This window comes from Camellia sinensis, chromosome 6 (genome assembly GCF_055761805.1).
Source record: "Camellia sinensis isolate YWXY chromosome 6, ASM5576180v1, whole genome shotgun sequence".
NCBI lineage: Eukaryota > Viridiplantae > Streptophyta > Magnoliopsida > Ericales > Theaceae > Camellia > Camellia sinensis.
The window spans coordinates 92,890,955-92,903,987 of NC_138966.1; the positions used below are offsets into that span (position 1 = coordinate 92,890,955).

The 13,033-nt window shown below is 35.0% G+C and overlaps 2 protein-coding genes across 2 annotated transcripts; one reads left to right on the plus strand and one right to left on the minus strand.

Annotated features, from left to right (window-relative positions):
• Positions 1-418: 418 nt before the first annotated feature.
• LOC114289193 (bet1-like protein At4g14600) lies at positions 419-5,919 on the plus strand. Its single transcript, XM_028232860.2, has 4 exons — positions 419-856; positions 1,045-1,168; positions 4,073-4,129; positions 5,334-5,919. The coding sequence occupies exons 1-4, from the start codon at positions 798-800 to the stop codon at positions 5,493-5,495; spliced, it is 402 nt and encodes a 133-aa protein (XP_028088661.1). The 5' UTR covers positions 419-797; the 3' UTR covers positions 5,496-5,919.
• A 1,204-nt stretch (positions 5,920-7,123) lies between these two features.
• LOC114289192 (serine/threonine-protein kinase PEPKR2) lies at positions 7,124-12,769 on the minus strand. The gene is made up of 4 exons (XM_028232859.2): positions 12,500-12,769; positions 11,453-12,352; positions 8,691-8,987; positions 7,124-7,799 (listed from the first exon to the last, which is right to left on the minus strand). Exons 2-4 carry the CDS (start codon positions 12,216-12,218, stop codon positions 7,438-7,440), a joined length of 1,425 nt encoding a protein of 474 aa, XP_028088660.2. The 5' UTR covers positions 12,219-12,352; positions 12,500-12,769; the 3' UTR covers positions 7,124-7,437.
• Positions 12,770-13,033: the final 264 nt, after the last annotated feature.

The window sequence follows — 13,033 nt, forward strand, 5'->3', positions numbered from 1 at the left end:
TATTTTGAGATAACATATAATTAATTAATATTTTTGAACGAATAGAGTAGTAAAATGAAAAAGTAGGCAAATATAACGAAGGCTAGCATAATTTATCCAAAGTGCTAAGCTTGTTTCAAGTTTACTTTGTAAATTGGAAGATATTATTGGGCTGTGAGCCCATTTATCTCGATAATTCAAATCGTTCAATATATAAAACTCATCAAGTGTTTTATTTTTGTAAAAAAATCACATTAATCGAATATCGATAACTACTTAATCAGATTAGATTTTTGTCAATAATTTATTTTAATAATTATCTTTCACTATTGATAAAAATCTGATTCAACCAAATAATTATTAATACCTGATCAATATAAATAAAATACTCAATAAATATTACATCTTAAATAATTTGAATCATCAAAATATAATCCTCATAAACCCAACACGCTCCTCGTCGAAAATTATTAGACTCGTATTTGAATGGTAACCGTCCATTTGAAATTACGTTGGATTACATGTTTGTTTAGTCATTGTAGCAATGTTCAGGTGCCACCTGTGAGACCCGGAAAGATCCGGACCGGTGCTGCTGATTACCTCTCTGGCGTTGTAAAATTGCAGAAGACAGCCAGTGGACAACCGTCCGATTGCTAAATCCAACAGCGGAGCTATCCCACAGCACAGCCATCTCTGCGATCTCTACTCTTTGCACAATTGATGACTAGGACGATTCAACACGGTTCGTCGTTCTAGGGTTTTGTTTCAGTCACCATCGTTCAACTCTGATTTGAAATCTCAAAAATTCTTCGTCTCCAATGGCGTCTAGTTCGCATAGAGGCGGTGGCTTCTATGGCGCTGCTCCCTACAGATCGAGGTATCCATTTATTATCGATTGATGTATTTGCTATTTTGATTTCTTTTCTGTTTGATTCTCGAGAATTTAGAAGAAGAAAATTATGATTTGAGACTTTATTTCTATTTTATTCTTTCGTTCATCAGAAATGTTAATTTTTATTTATTTATTTATTTATTATTTGTTGTTTTGCTTCTTTGTGAATGCAGAGAAGGGCTTAGCACGAGGCAAGTCGGTAATTCTGATGAAATCCAATTGCGGATTGATCCAATGCATGGCGACTTGGATGATGAGATTACCGGTCTCCACAAACAAGTTAGGCTACTAAGAAACGTAAGTTTTTGCTCTCCAAAACCGAAATCCTCCTTTCTTTTAATCTTGATGATTGATTCGTATTGAAATTCTCTGTTGGATGGTGGCATGCTTTGCTAATGTTGTTTCGTTGGGATGACCCAGATTTCCAAGACGGGACTTTTGTTGATATTTGTTGTTAATTCTGGTTATGTTTAGGTTATAGACTTGTTTGCTGAAAATTATGGACTGCGCCTAATTACCCAAAATGTTAAAAAGGCTGAAAAGTTACGGAGGAGGGTAGGATCGAAATTACGGAGGTTAAATGCTGGTTGTGAGTAGAATAGCTAGTTCCATGTGGAGATAGTGAAAGAAAATCAACCAATGGAGCTAGCCTAGTTGGCCAGGGCTCTTAGACTCGTGGGGGTTTTAAATAGCAAAAGATGATCTATGAGTCGACTGAAATTGTTAGATTTCAGCCCATGGGGTAAGATTGCACATACTCTATCTTGAACTTCCTGACGCTTTGTATGTCTAATTGAAAAAATGGGCAGAATTTTATGGGTTGTTGTACTTGTTCTATTTCTAGGATTATTCTCCACCAACCATAAAACTTATGTAAGTTCCATATGTCATATCTGGACCCAAACTATGAGCTATTGATTGAGACTACAGACCAAATCAATTGAATTTCTGAAATTATCAATATATTATCAACTTGTAAGACATAAGAAAATATATGTAGTATTATACCGGGAGCAAGCTACCTATATAAAGTATAAAATAAGGCAGAAACTAAACAAAGTCTTGATTACACAAGGTCCCAATCATAACTGAACTGAACTCAACAAGGTTATATCCCATACACTTGGGATAAACTGCATTGATCCACTTCTTTCAATTAGATATATTGATGTAATTAAAGACATATGGGGCCATGACAAGTGTGAGAATAGTTAGGGAGAGAATAAAGAGATTTTCAATAACAATCAGTGTGTTTGATTTCAGTTTTATGAAAATTGAGTTTTTTGTTTTTCGTGTTTTTTTGTTTTTAGTGAATATTTTTAAAATTTTAAGTAATTTTTTTTTTTTTAGAACTTTTTTAGATGTACCTTACTTAGATGTATCTAAATATTAAAATATTTATCAAAACTAATAAATACACAAAAATACGAAAAATATACTGAATTTTTGTATTTTTTTGTATTTTTGATATTTAGTGAATTTTTTAAAGATTTTTTTCACAAATATTATACTTTTTAAGTGTATTTATGTTAGGTGTGTCTAAAAATTAAAAAAATTTGCTTAAAATATTAAAAAAATTCATTGAAAACAAAAAAATACGGAAATAAAAGTAGAATTTTTTGAGAAGTGTTTTTTGAAAACTAAAACCACACATGTTGAATAGGTTTACATCAAGAAGAAAGAGCATTATGTGCTTTTCTTTTTGTATTAGTTATGGATGAATTTACTAGAAACATTCAAGAGGATATCTGCAGTGTATGATGTTGTAGACGATATAATTTTAGTGACGAAAATAGAGAAGTAACATTTCAGCTAAAATTATGGAGAGAGATTTTAGAATCTATAGTTTTAAGTTAATTAAAACTAAAACAAAATATATGGTGTAGCTTTGACAAAATTAGAAATATATATGAAGACATAGTAAACCTTGATGGACGAGAGATATTTAACAGTGAGTAACCATTTTTATGTATTGGATCATTTAATCATAAAAAATAGAGAAATCAAAGAGGATGTGGCACATAATTAGAGCAGTATGGATGAAATGACACCAAATTTTGTTATTATCACAACATCCAGACTTTGATGCAGCCCAGCACAAACAGGAAACTCCCTAACTGAAGAATATAAAGTATTGATGTTCACAAAGTTGTGACTATTAGTTCATGTTAGTTGTCAATCTATCAGAACCCTTATTGTTTCTCCAGGCTTGGGACTGACTGTGTAAATAAGTTTCCAATCATGCTTATGTAAAATTTATATTGTGCTTCTTTCGTTGATGGCATCATGGTGTGCTATCATTCATGTTCATTTTTTTTATAATTTTTTAAATTCTTTTGAGAGATTTGTTGAAAACATTTGGCTTGTAAACTATTATTGGGTCTATAATTTATTGATGAATATGGATTATGAAATATTTCATTACCCATTACCGTGATTATCACTGTTTGATATCAACGCATGAATATTTGGGACTTATTAGTCATGCAAGCAAGCATTACTGGTTGGATTGAGTATGATTGAATAGGTCGTTAGATTTTGGATCTTTGAATGCATGTTCATACTACATTCTTTTCATATACCTGTTTTGTGGGCTACTCCTTTGGGACCATTTACAGCATCGTCTTATGCCTCAGTTTATGTATGCTTATGGATTTAATGCCTAAGAAGCACAAGCACTTCTAAAAAGGTTCCGTGTTTGTATCAAACACCAACACTTGTCAGACACTAACGTACAAACATGTCCTATTATTTAAAATTTTTTTTTTTAACCAAGACATGATTCAAAGAGTCAGGATGACACGTCTATCACTTAGGCATACACGAAACATAATACAATTTTGAACAAAATAACTTGGAATTTAATGATGAAATAAAAACAATGTAGATTTATACATATTAATCCTTCTTTTAAATTTTAAGAATTAGTGTTATGTCGTATTTTTAATTATCTTTGAATAACATATCCACATATATATATATATATATATATATGACATATAAAAAATATATGAAAATATATATTTAGCATGTCTTGCATTTAAAAAAAAAAATTATATCATCATGTCTGTGTCATGTTGGGTGTCATGTCCGTGCTTCTGTGTTATCAGTGACATGTAATTGCCACACAGCCTCCACTGGTCTAAATTTTGCTTCTTATCAATCTATTTTGCGAGCTCTTATTCAAGCATGGCACTGCAGGTAGCTCAAGAGATAGAATCAGAGGCAAAGTTTCAGAATGACTTTCTCAATCAGCTGGTATACCATCAACTTTAAAACCCTTTGTGTGAGAAATGTTTTATCTTCTCTCATTGCTAGCTTAAACACTTGCTGGAATAGGATACCTTGATTTATGACTTTTATGCAACTAACCACTTCTTTTGTGATTACCAATCGCTGTTTCTTTTTATAGTTAATTACTTTTGTGAAGTTAGCTGTATAAATTATGAATGCTAGATAGAGTTAATATGGGCTTGTGAAATGGGAAGAGTAAAGGGAAAAGGACGAAAATAATCAGGAATTAACCATTACTTGGTAATCAGCAATTAAACTTCTTCTCAATGTCAAGATTTAAGATTTATACTCTGCACATTGTGATTCAACTTTCAACTTCAAATTGTAAAAGAGAGGGACATCTCTTACACCAGTTTCCCTTGCTTTGACGATTGGAGCTATTAAATATTGAAAGTGCCCTTGCCTTAGAATGGTTGAGAACACTTTGGGTCTTTGATGGACATCTTATATCTTGTACTGAGGTTGTAATCAACTCAACATTTGATGGGCCAATTGAAGAGATATATAGGTGGGAGTGGAGTCTTTGCTCAAGCTAGATTACATTTCGCACCAGCTTTCTCATGAATTGGAAGGATGGCACTCACATTGTGAGTGCAAGTACGTGTGAAAAAAATTAGGGAGTAGGAGAAAGAAATAGGTAGGTGGGGAGACAATAATAAAATGGAGGGTTCTACGGTTTGGTGTAAAAACTCTGTCAAAATTATCCTAACAATTTGAAAAGGAGACCGAGTGGACACTAAAAGCTCCTGTTTATTCACCAAATAATTAATTAATTAATGGTTTAGAACCATTATGTATCACGATGACCTAAGAATCTTGTAATGGGTGCTTGTGGTGAGTCATATAATATTATAAATCATATTGTGCCTTCTATATGTTCATATTAAAAAAGAATAAAAAAACGGGGGCTTCTGGTATTTTATAATGCTAAGAAAGGCACCAATTGCATTTTGGGACAATGAAGAATCTCTCCCAATAGTATTTATCAAAAAAAAAAAAAAAAAAGAATCTCTCCCAAGAGTTATTGAAAAATAATAGTTAATTTGGTTGGCTGATTGTCTTTATTTATGAGATTGAAGTTTAATTGAACAGTGCTTCTTGTTTATATTCTATTCTGTGTTCATAGTTCTTTCTGAAAAAACTATATATATTTTCTTGTATGTAACAGCAAATGACACTGATAAAAGCTCAAGCTGGGGTGAAGAACAACATGAGGAGATTGAACAAGAGTATCATCCAGCAGGGGTCAAACCATGTTATCCATGTGGTTCTTTTTGCACTTCTCTGTTTTACTGTGGTCTACTTCTGGTCCAAATTCTCTCGAAGATGAGGTTTGCAATCCTGCAGCAGCCTTGCCATGCCAAGAATCTTTTTGAATGAAGGCCAACTAAACTTCTTGGAAGATCTAATTCCAGTTTCTTTATAGAACTATCCCCATGGACGTATCGTCGTATACATTGTGATGGCATCTTTGAAAAGCATGGTTCTTGTTTTCCCAGTTTTTACTTATGAAATGTACAAAAAATTCTTGCTGCGGGGAAAAAGGTGTTAATTGCATGTGAAATATGAGACGGTCTATCTTGTGAGTAATTAGTTTTGTTAGTGAAATCATAGTTCCATCGATATTTGATTGTCAGGGATTTCACTTGATTGGTTTTCTTTAGTTTTTTTGTTGGAAGCTGTTTTTGAGGCAATCAAGAATGTTAAACTTTGTCAAACAGGGACATGTAGTCTATATATCTGGATTGATGCAAGATTTGTTTGGGCATATACTCAAAAGGGATGTTGTGGCAAGGATAAGAGCAGACTTACGAAGCTTTTTATGCTGGTCAAATTTCTTCTAGAATTGCAATTTCTTGGGACATTTTTTCCTGAGGTTTGCACAACTAGCATTTGTCACAAAATCCCTTTACTTTTTAAATATATGTCAATACAAGTGTTGTCACTGATTGGAATTGCTGAAGACTCGGTGGTTGGTTGGGTAGATGAGCACTCCCTTACCAGGTGTTATGCACAGGTTTGAGTCTTATTGCTGTTTTATGAACTTTCGTTTCCCTTATTTACTCATTAGCATAGTTATTCTTACTATTGGAACGCCTCCTTTTCCCTCTGCCCACTGGGTTCAAACCACAAAACTCCCTAGCAGTATGCATCTCAGCAAAATTCAAGAACAGTTTCTTCTTCTCCATCCATCGTTAAATCATGCACATCGTAACCACCTTCTCGAAGCAGTAAGGCTCGACCTATTTTTAAATTTCCCATCTCCAATGTTGGCTTGGTGATCCCACTTTGTTGGTTTTACACGCCCATCCTTCATGGATTGGCTGACAAAAAGGACTATTGCGCCAAATTCATGCCAAAAGTAGTCATAGTGTCGGACAAAAGTTGGATACTCCATCGGAGTGTGGCATAAACAAAGTGTTTTTCATAGCAGTTTCGGCAAAGGAGGAATTACTTTACAGTGAGACAGATGAAAAAAATATACACAAACATGGAGGGGAATCCTCATGTTTTGACAATTCTTTACTCTTATCCCACTGACAAGTAATTCCCCCTTCAGCAAACCTGAGGTCTTTGAGACGGAGGAAAGTTGCCGAAACCCCCGCGTTTGGTGGTCACATTCTCAATAATTTGGGGTGTTTATTGGTGGTCACATTCTCAATAATTTTGGGGTGTTTAGAATTGTTAAAGACACAAGTACTCCCTTCCATTGCTGGAAAAATGCCCATGAAGTAGTGTGGGAGCAAAGAAAGAAAGGAAAGAACAGCCTGGACAGACGTACAAACAAAATGCTGAGATACATATGATGTATTTGATTGAGCTACACGACTTTCTGTTTTGGGTGAACACACTTTGAGACCACGCTCCATGTCCATCAGGTTTTGCTCATTACAGATGCCAAATTTGGGACTCACAATTAAACCAGAGAGAGAGAGAGAGAGAGAGAGGTCCATGATGTAGGGAAGCATGGTATTTAAATATAGCAATGCAACAAACTGGTGATATAATCACCAACACTATTTACATAGCCTGTACATCAGTTTATTCGTTAGTATCAGGTTAGGGGCATTGCCAGGTCAATAAGAACTAATGTTACATCAAACAAGCACTCTGACAATTCTCAGTCTCAATCCTTAAATTCTAGGGCCACCATTTTGTTACTGGTAACATGCTTGCCAGCAGGTCAGGTTAATTCGGATCCCCATTCAAAAAGAGGGGTGAGGAGGGAAAATGGCAGTGAAGTTGGTTGGTCAGCTATCTATGTGTCAAAATCAAAACGCTTTGCAGAGATTGTTAGCCTTCATGTTAGATGAACACTGCTCACGTATAGGGCTCGTTGGAACGCAAATCCTGCTCCTCTTTGGTTCAGAAATCCTCACATTTGAAATCGCTACCGCAAGTGCATCAACCAAACCACAGTCATCGTGCTCTTCTGTCTTGCAATCGAAACTTCCGGGCAATGACGCTGGACTTGCACCCTTGCTGATAGAACCATAGAGTGTCCTACTTTCATTGTTGTCCAGTCTGGTTGTGGCTAATAGCTGGGAAGGTGGTGCTGAGTGAGATTTTGATTTTGATTTGATAGATAGTGTCCTTAATGTGCGCTCAGTGTAGAACAAGATCCATGGATGGCCTGAAAGAACGTGAATTGAGTGAGAAAGATCTAGTAAATTTACAAACAAATTCAAGATTTAGCTACTCAGAATTTGTAACAGCTCATGATCAGCATATTATTAAAAAATGGTATGCTAAAAAAGCTAACTGGTGAATGGCATAGGCGGAGCTATGGCTTCAAGAAATTTGATTTTTTTTTTTAAAAGCAATTGTAGAATTTTATCCATTTTTTTTTTTTTAAACAATAAATTGTATCCAAATTTTGGGGTTTTACAAATTGAACCTAGTGGAAATAGAGAGGAAAATTTGTTCTTCCTATTCAACTTCATTATAAATACATTCTAAAATTTATCTATAGTGTTCAAAATTATTCATAACACGATTCTCAATGCATATTAGAATATAAATTATGGAGTATATTTTTATAAAAGCGTGAAGTGATAACAACTGCAAAAGTTATTGTCATTGATTCCCATTGCTTCTTTCAGTAGAAATGTAGATCTTTGCTTGATTATGAAGCAATAGTAACATGGGATAAAAGCAGATTGTGTACCTTATTCTCCGTTCAGTTCTTGGGAATTTGTGTGACGAAATTGTTTCCAAGAAAAATGTAGTAAAGTGGAGTAAAGAAAAAGAGAACTTCTTTTCCCATGTTCATTTGTCAGGAAAAGGAAAGTGTATTGTTGAGTTTCTTGCATTTTTTGCAAAACATGTTTTGAGAAAAACATATCCTAGAGGGAAAATTAAAAATATGAGTCCCACAACTTTCTCACTAAATGAACATGGAAAAACTAAAAAGGGAAAGTTGATTTTCCTATACTTTCTTTTCCTAATACTGAATGGAGTCTTAGAAACCGAAGTCAAGAATTAAAAAAACCCTTGAGAAATTTGACCAGCATAGAAAGCTTACTTAGCACTTCCTCCGCTGTTATCCTTGTTGCAACATCCCTTGTAAGAATGCGTTCAATCAGATTCCGTGCAGGTTTAGATACAGACTCCCATATCCCACTGTGGAAATCTAGCTTCACATTCTTGATTGCCTCAAAAACCGCTTCTAATGAGTCTCCTTGAAAGGGAAGAACACCAGTCAAGAGAGCATATAGCAGGATACCGGCACTCCAAATATCGACTTTCTCTGAATAATTGCCTAACAGAACTTCTGGGGCAACATAAGCGGGGCTCCCAGCTAAACCAGTCAATCTCTGACCTACAATGAAGTAATTGCATTGTTTCATAAGCAAGAATGAAAAGCAATAACAAAAGGCAAGCTATAAAGATAAGAAAATAAAATCCAAGTCCATTAGAGTGGATTTATCATAATTCCAACAAAAACAGGCGATTTCTGTCCTTTAAATGCAAAACATCAGTTGTTCAAAATGTCTTACAGTTTTAACAATCACATAGTATCGAGTATAAACAAAGACTAGAAAACTCAAAAGGAGACTTACAATGTGGGTGTTTGGGAAGTAGTTTTTATGCAGGTTTTTTTAGTTGTAGGATATTATTGGATAAAATTTTTTTGGTATTTGGGAAGATAGTTGGGTTTTTTTGTAGTTGGATGTGATATTTGTGAGAGAAAAAATGAAATGATTATGGGGTTGGATGTGATATTTTGTTTGGGTTTGTTTTTTTTGATTTTGCAAAAAGTTTGTCTTTTAGTGTAAAAAATAAAAAAAAACCCATCCCACAAACTTCCCAAACACCACCAATATTGCAAAATATGACAATGATAAACAGAGCACATTAAATAAAGCCCATACAGGAACAAATTTTTTTTTTCTTATATAAAAGGTAAACCCAACCATGACACATACAATAAATTGTTAAATAAATTATAGCCTATACACATACACAGCATAACAAATAATCAAACAAAACTGACAATTCAGAATAACGTTCAAATTTTAATATTTCACACAATAGTTGCACCACAAAGACATCAAACTTTTAAATGCAAAATTCCATTAATCACAAACACTCAATTTTACAACATTAGGCATAAGAAAAGACCCTTGCAGTTTCCAGAAAAGGGGGAGGGGGGTCACTCTTTAATTAGCAGTTAGCGTCACAATGTCCCTTTAAAAAAAACTTAGGTTTGTGCATTCTGCAGCTTGGACATGTTTTTGACTCACCAAAAGACAATGATGGCTGCCACAGCGATGAAAAGGCAGCCAGGCTATCCTCTGTGGCTAACACTTTCTGGCTTTTAAAGCTTAGCAAAATTTAGTTTCCTAGTGAAACTATTCTGGTTTACACGGCTTTGAATTTTGGAAGCCTCATGCAAGCAGGACCAACTAATTTCAATTCTGTCATTATTAAATCCTTTCTGTGCAGAAGGTGAAGGTTTAGGAATAGTGATGGTGGCTGATGCGTGGTTCTGACTTCTGAGGCTTCTGTGGAGGCATAGCAGAATCTGGAGTCATCTTTTGCAGATTACTTTAGCTTAACTGTAACTTTGTAATGCTGAAATCCTCCAAATAACAGAATCTAGAGTTATCTTATGCATTTTCCCAATGGTGAAGAAGTTATGAAACAAAAGAAGTTAGGAAATTTGAAGCACTTCATGGTGGTCAAAAAGGTTCCAAGTATTCCGGAAGAGTGAAACAAAGGATTAGGAAAAAGGGATGAATAGTTTTATTTGTCCCTAAAAATCACTAACAACGTATTTGTGCCAGTGTTATGTGTAAGCAAACAACACAGTCATGTGTAAGCAAACAAGAAAGTCCTTTTTCTGCTTCCAGCCTTCCATCTTAATTACCAATATTAACCTAACAACCTCTAATTGAACTAGAAGACCACAGAAAAAATTATTAAGTTAGGGAATGGACAGAAAAACTATGCTAACAATGGGTACAGTATTCATAGAGTCTGGAAAACAGGTAACAAACTTGTTGAATGGTTGTTTTTCCAGGTAACCTACGATATGATTGATCCATTTGAGCATTAACCAAGTAGAGGTTCAGCAATGTACATAACTCCATTAAGCAACCATTCAACAATTCTAAATAAGAGTAGCAAAGTTAATCAGGCCATTGGACGTCTAGGTCTCAATTATTTGTACAAGCAGGTAACTTACTTTCGCACCTTTTCAAAGCATAACATAATGGTATGTAATTGCAGACACAGAAAGGCAATAATACAGCTATAGGACCATAATGAAATTCAATTGAAGATCTTGTGACCTTGCTATTCTCACTTTGGTTGGTAAGAAGAGGTCAGCATATACCTAGGAGCTGTAGCCAAACCTAGACCAAACATCACAACTACACACTCACCATTGTTAAAACATGAAACCCTTGGACCATATACAAGGTTTTCTACACCACAATTTCGACTGGTAGCTTATTATCCACAAATAAACTTCCAATTACAGGCTCCAACAACTGCTAACACATTTTCCTAATTGGAATTTCTAAAAAATCACCTTGATGCAGTACGTAGCTAAAATTAAAACACGATAGCATGACAATAACCCCCTAAAAATATCAAACTAACTGTATACAAAATGAGTAAAGAAACCAAACCAAACATTAAGTCCCATCAAAATGAGTAAAGAAACAAAAAAACGCCATGTTCACCTCCACTATTGGTGCTGAAAACCGCAGCAGTTTTGAGATTACAAGGACAAGAAAAATAACACAACATTATAGAAGGGCGGTGTCAGATGTTTACCATTTGCAACCCTCATGGCTAAACCAAAATCTGCAAGCTTTATCTTCCCTGAAGTTGTGAGAAGAATATTCTCAGGCTTTATATCCCTGTGTACAACTCCCATCTCATGACAATACTTAATCACCAGCATTAATTCCTTGAATATATTAGCAGCCTGATGTTCAGAATATTGAACCTCCTTGATCATCTGATCAATCAACCGTCCGCCCGAACACAACTCCATCACAAGATGAAAACATTCTGAATCCTCATACACTGCCTCCAATGTTACAACACCCGGATGGCCAGACAAATGCTGCATAATCTCCACCTCACGGTGAACTGTCTCCTCCCCCTTACACAGAGTCTTACAAGCGAATTCCACTCCGGTAGCCCTACTCTGACACAGCCAAACTGACCCAAACTTCCCTTTTCCAATTGTAGCACCTACAATATAATCATCCTCAATCTTATTCTTCCTGCCCGTTTGAGTGGCCACATCAATACACCCAATCTTCCTCTTCAAGCCCCTTCCTGGTAAAACCAATGATGAGGTTCCACAAGGTGGAGCTGTGGCAGCAATACCCACAAGCCTATTTGTACATGACCCAACATGCTCATTACCCACCACATCTTCCTTGCACCTCTTCCTCAATCTTGCATAATCTTCCAAAGAATAATGGGACTTTAAATTCGATAACTGTGATCGCGAATCACTGGTTGATTCTAAAATTCCCTGGTCTTGATTTGGGTATAAAATATCACTCCCTTTCCTCTTCTTCCTCATAATCACATCACACTCCAAACAACTGATCAAATCTATCCAAACCCAACCCAAAAACCCAAATTCAAAGAAAATCAAAAGGTTCACCCCATTCAATCCTGTACTCCAATTTTAAATGTATCCTATCCTACTATCACCTGAAATCAAGCGAAAAGATTCATTCACATCCACTATACAATTAGTCTATATATCAAGAATTGGACAAATAAATAGCATATCATCAATGTTCAAAAAGATGAAGCCATCGAACAAATATGAGAAGACTAGAGAGCAAAAGAAAGAACCTTTGTTGTGCAGATTGCGGAGACGATGAACCGAGAAGTCAAAATGTGAAAAATCCCAAAATCGAAGATTGACGAATCGCAGCAGGGGAGAGAGAGAGAGAGATGAAACCAGAAACCCTAGAAATCTCAGAAGGATAATTTGGGGAATTGATTTGTTGATCGAATTGAATAGTGTTTGTATGGTTTTGATCAAGAAAATATATATTTTTTTTAAATATATATTTATTTATTCAGAGTTTGTGTTTGATGTAGACAGGTTTGCGGTTTAGTGTGAAATGGTGGTTTGGTTTTTAACTTTAAGAAGAGAACCGACACGTCGTGTTAATTGCAAATTCGAAAAATCATACTTTTACATGACTTGGGATTCTACCCCGACCAAGACCATAAAAGTAGTTGAATTTGGTCCACTATTAAATTATTTAATAGAGCTATCTTAGAAATTTTAAATATATTATTAAAATTTTCACATGGTTGTAGAATCTATACATATGAATTTGTGTGAGTCTCGCTCATCTGAGAAATTTGATAAAATAT

Bases quoted from the DNA above. Each gene is read 5' to 3' on its own strand.
- LOC114289193 (XM_028232860.2), top strand. From the start codon at position 798: ATGGCGTCTAGTTCGCATAGAGGCGGTGGCTTCTATGGCGCTGCTCCC. The intron at 857-1,044 runs GTATCCATTTAT...TTGTGAATGCAG, and splicing joins GCTGCTCCCTACAGATCGAG to AGAAGGGCTTAGCACGAGGC. The intron at 4,130-5,333 runs GTATACCATCAA...TGTATGTAACAG, and splicing joins ATGACTTTCTCAATCAGCTG to CAAATGACACTGATAAAAGC.
- LOC114289192 (XM_028232859.2), bottom strand. From the start codon at position 12,218: ATGAGGAAGAAGAGGAAAGGGAGTGATATTTTATACCCAAATCAAGAC. The intron at 8,988-11,452 runs GTAAACATCTGA...ACTTCATTGTAG, and splicing joins AGCCATGAGGGTTGCAAATG to GTCAGAGATTGACTGGTTTA. The intron at 7,800-8,690 runs GTAAGCTTTCTA...ACGTTCTTTCAG, and splicing joins AACAGCGGAGGAAGTGCTAA to GCCATCCATGGATCTTGTTC.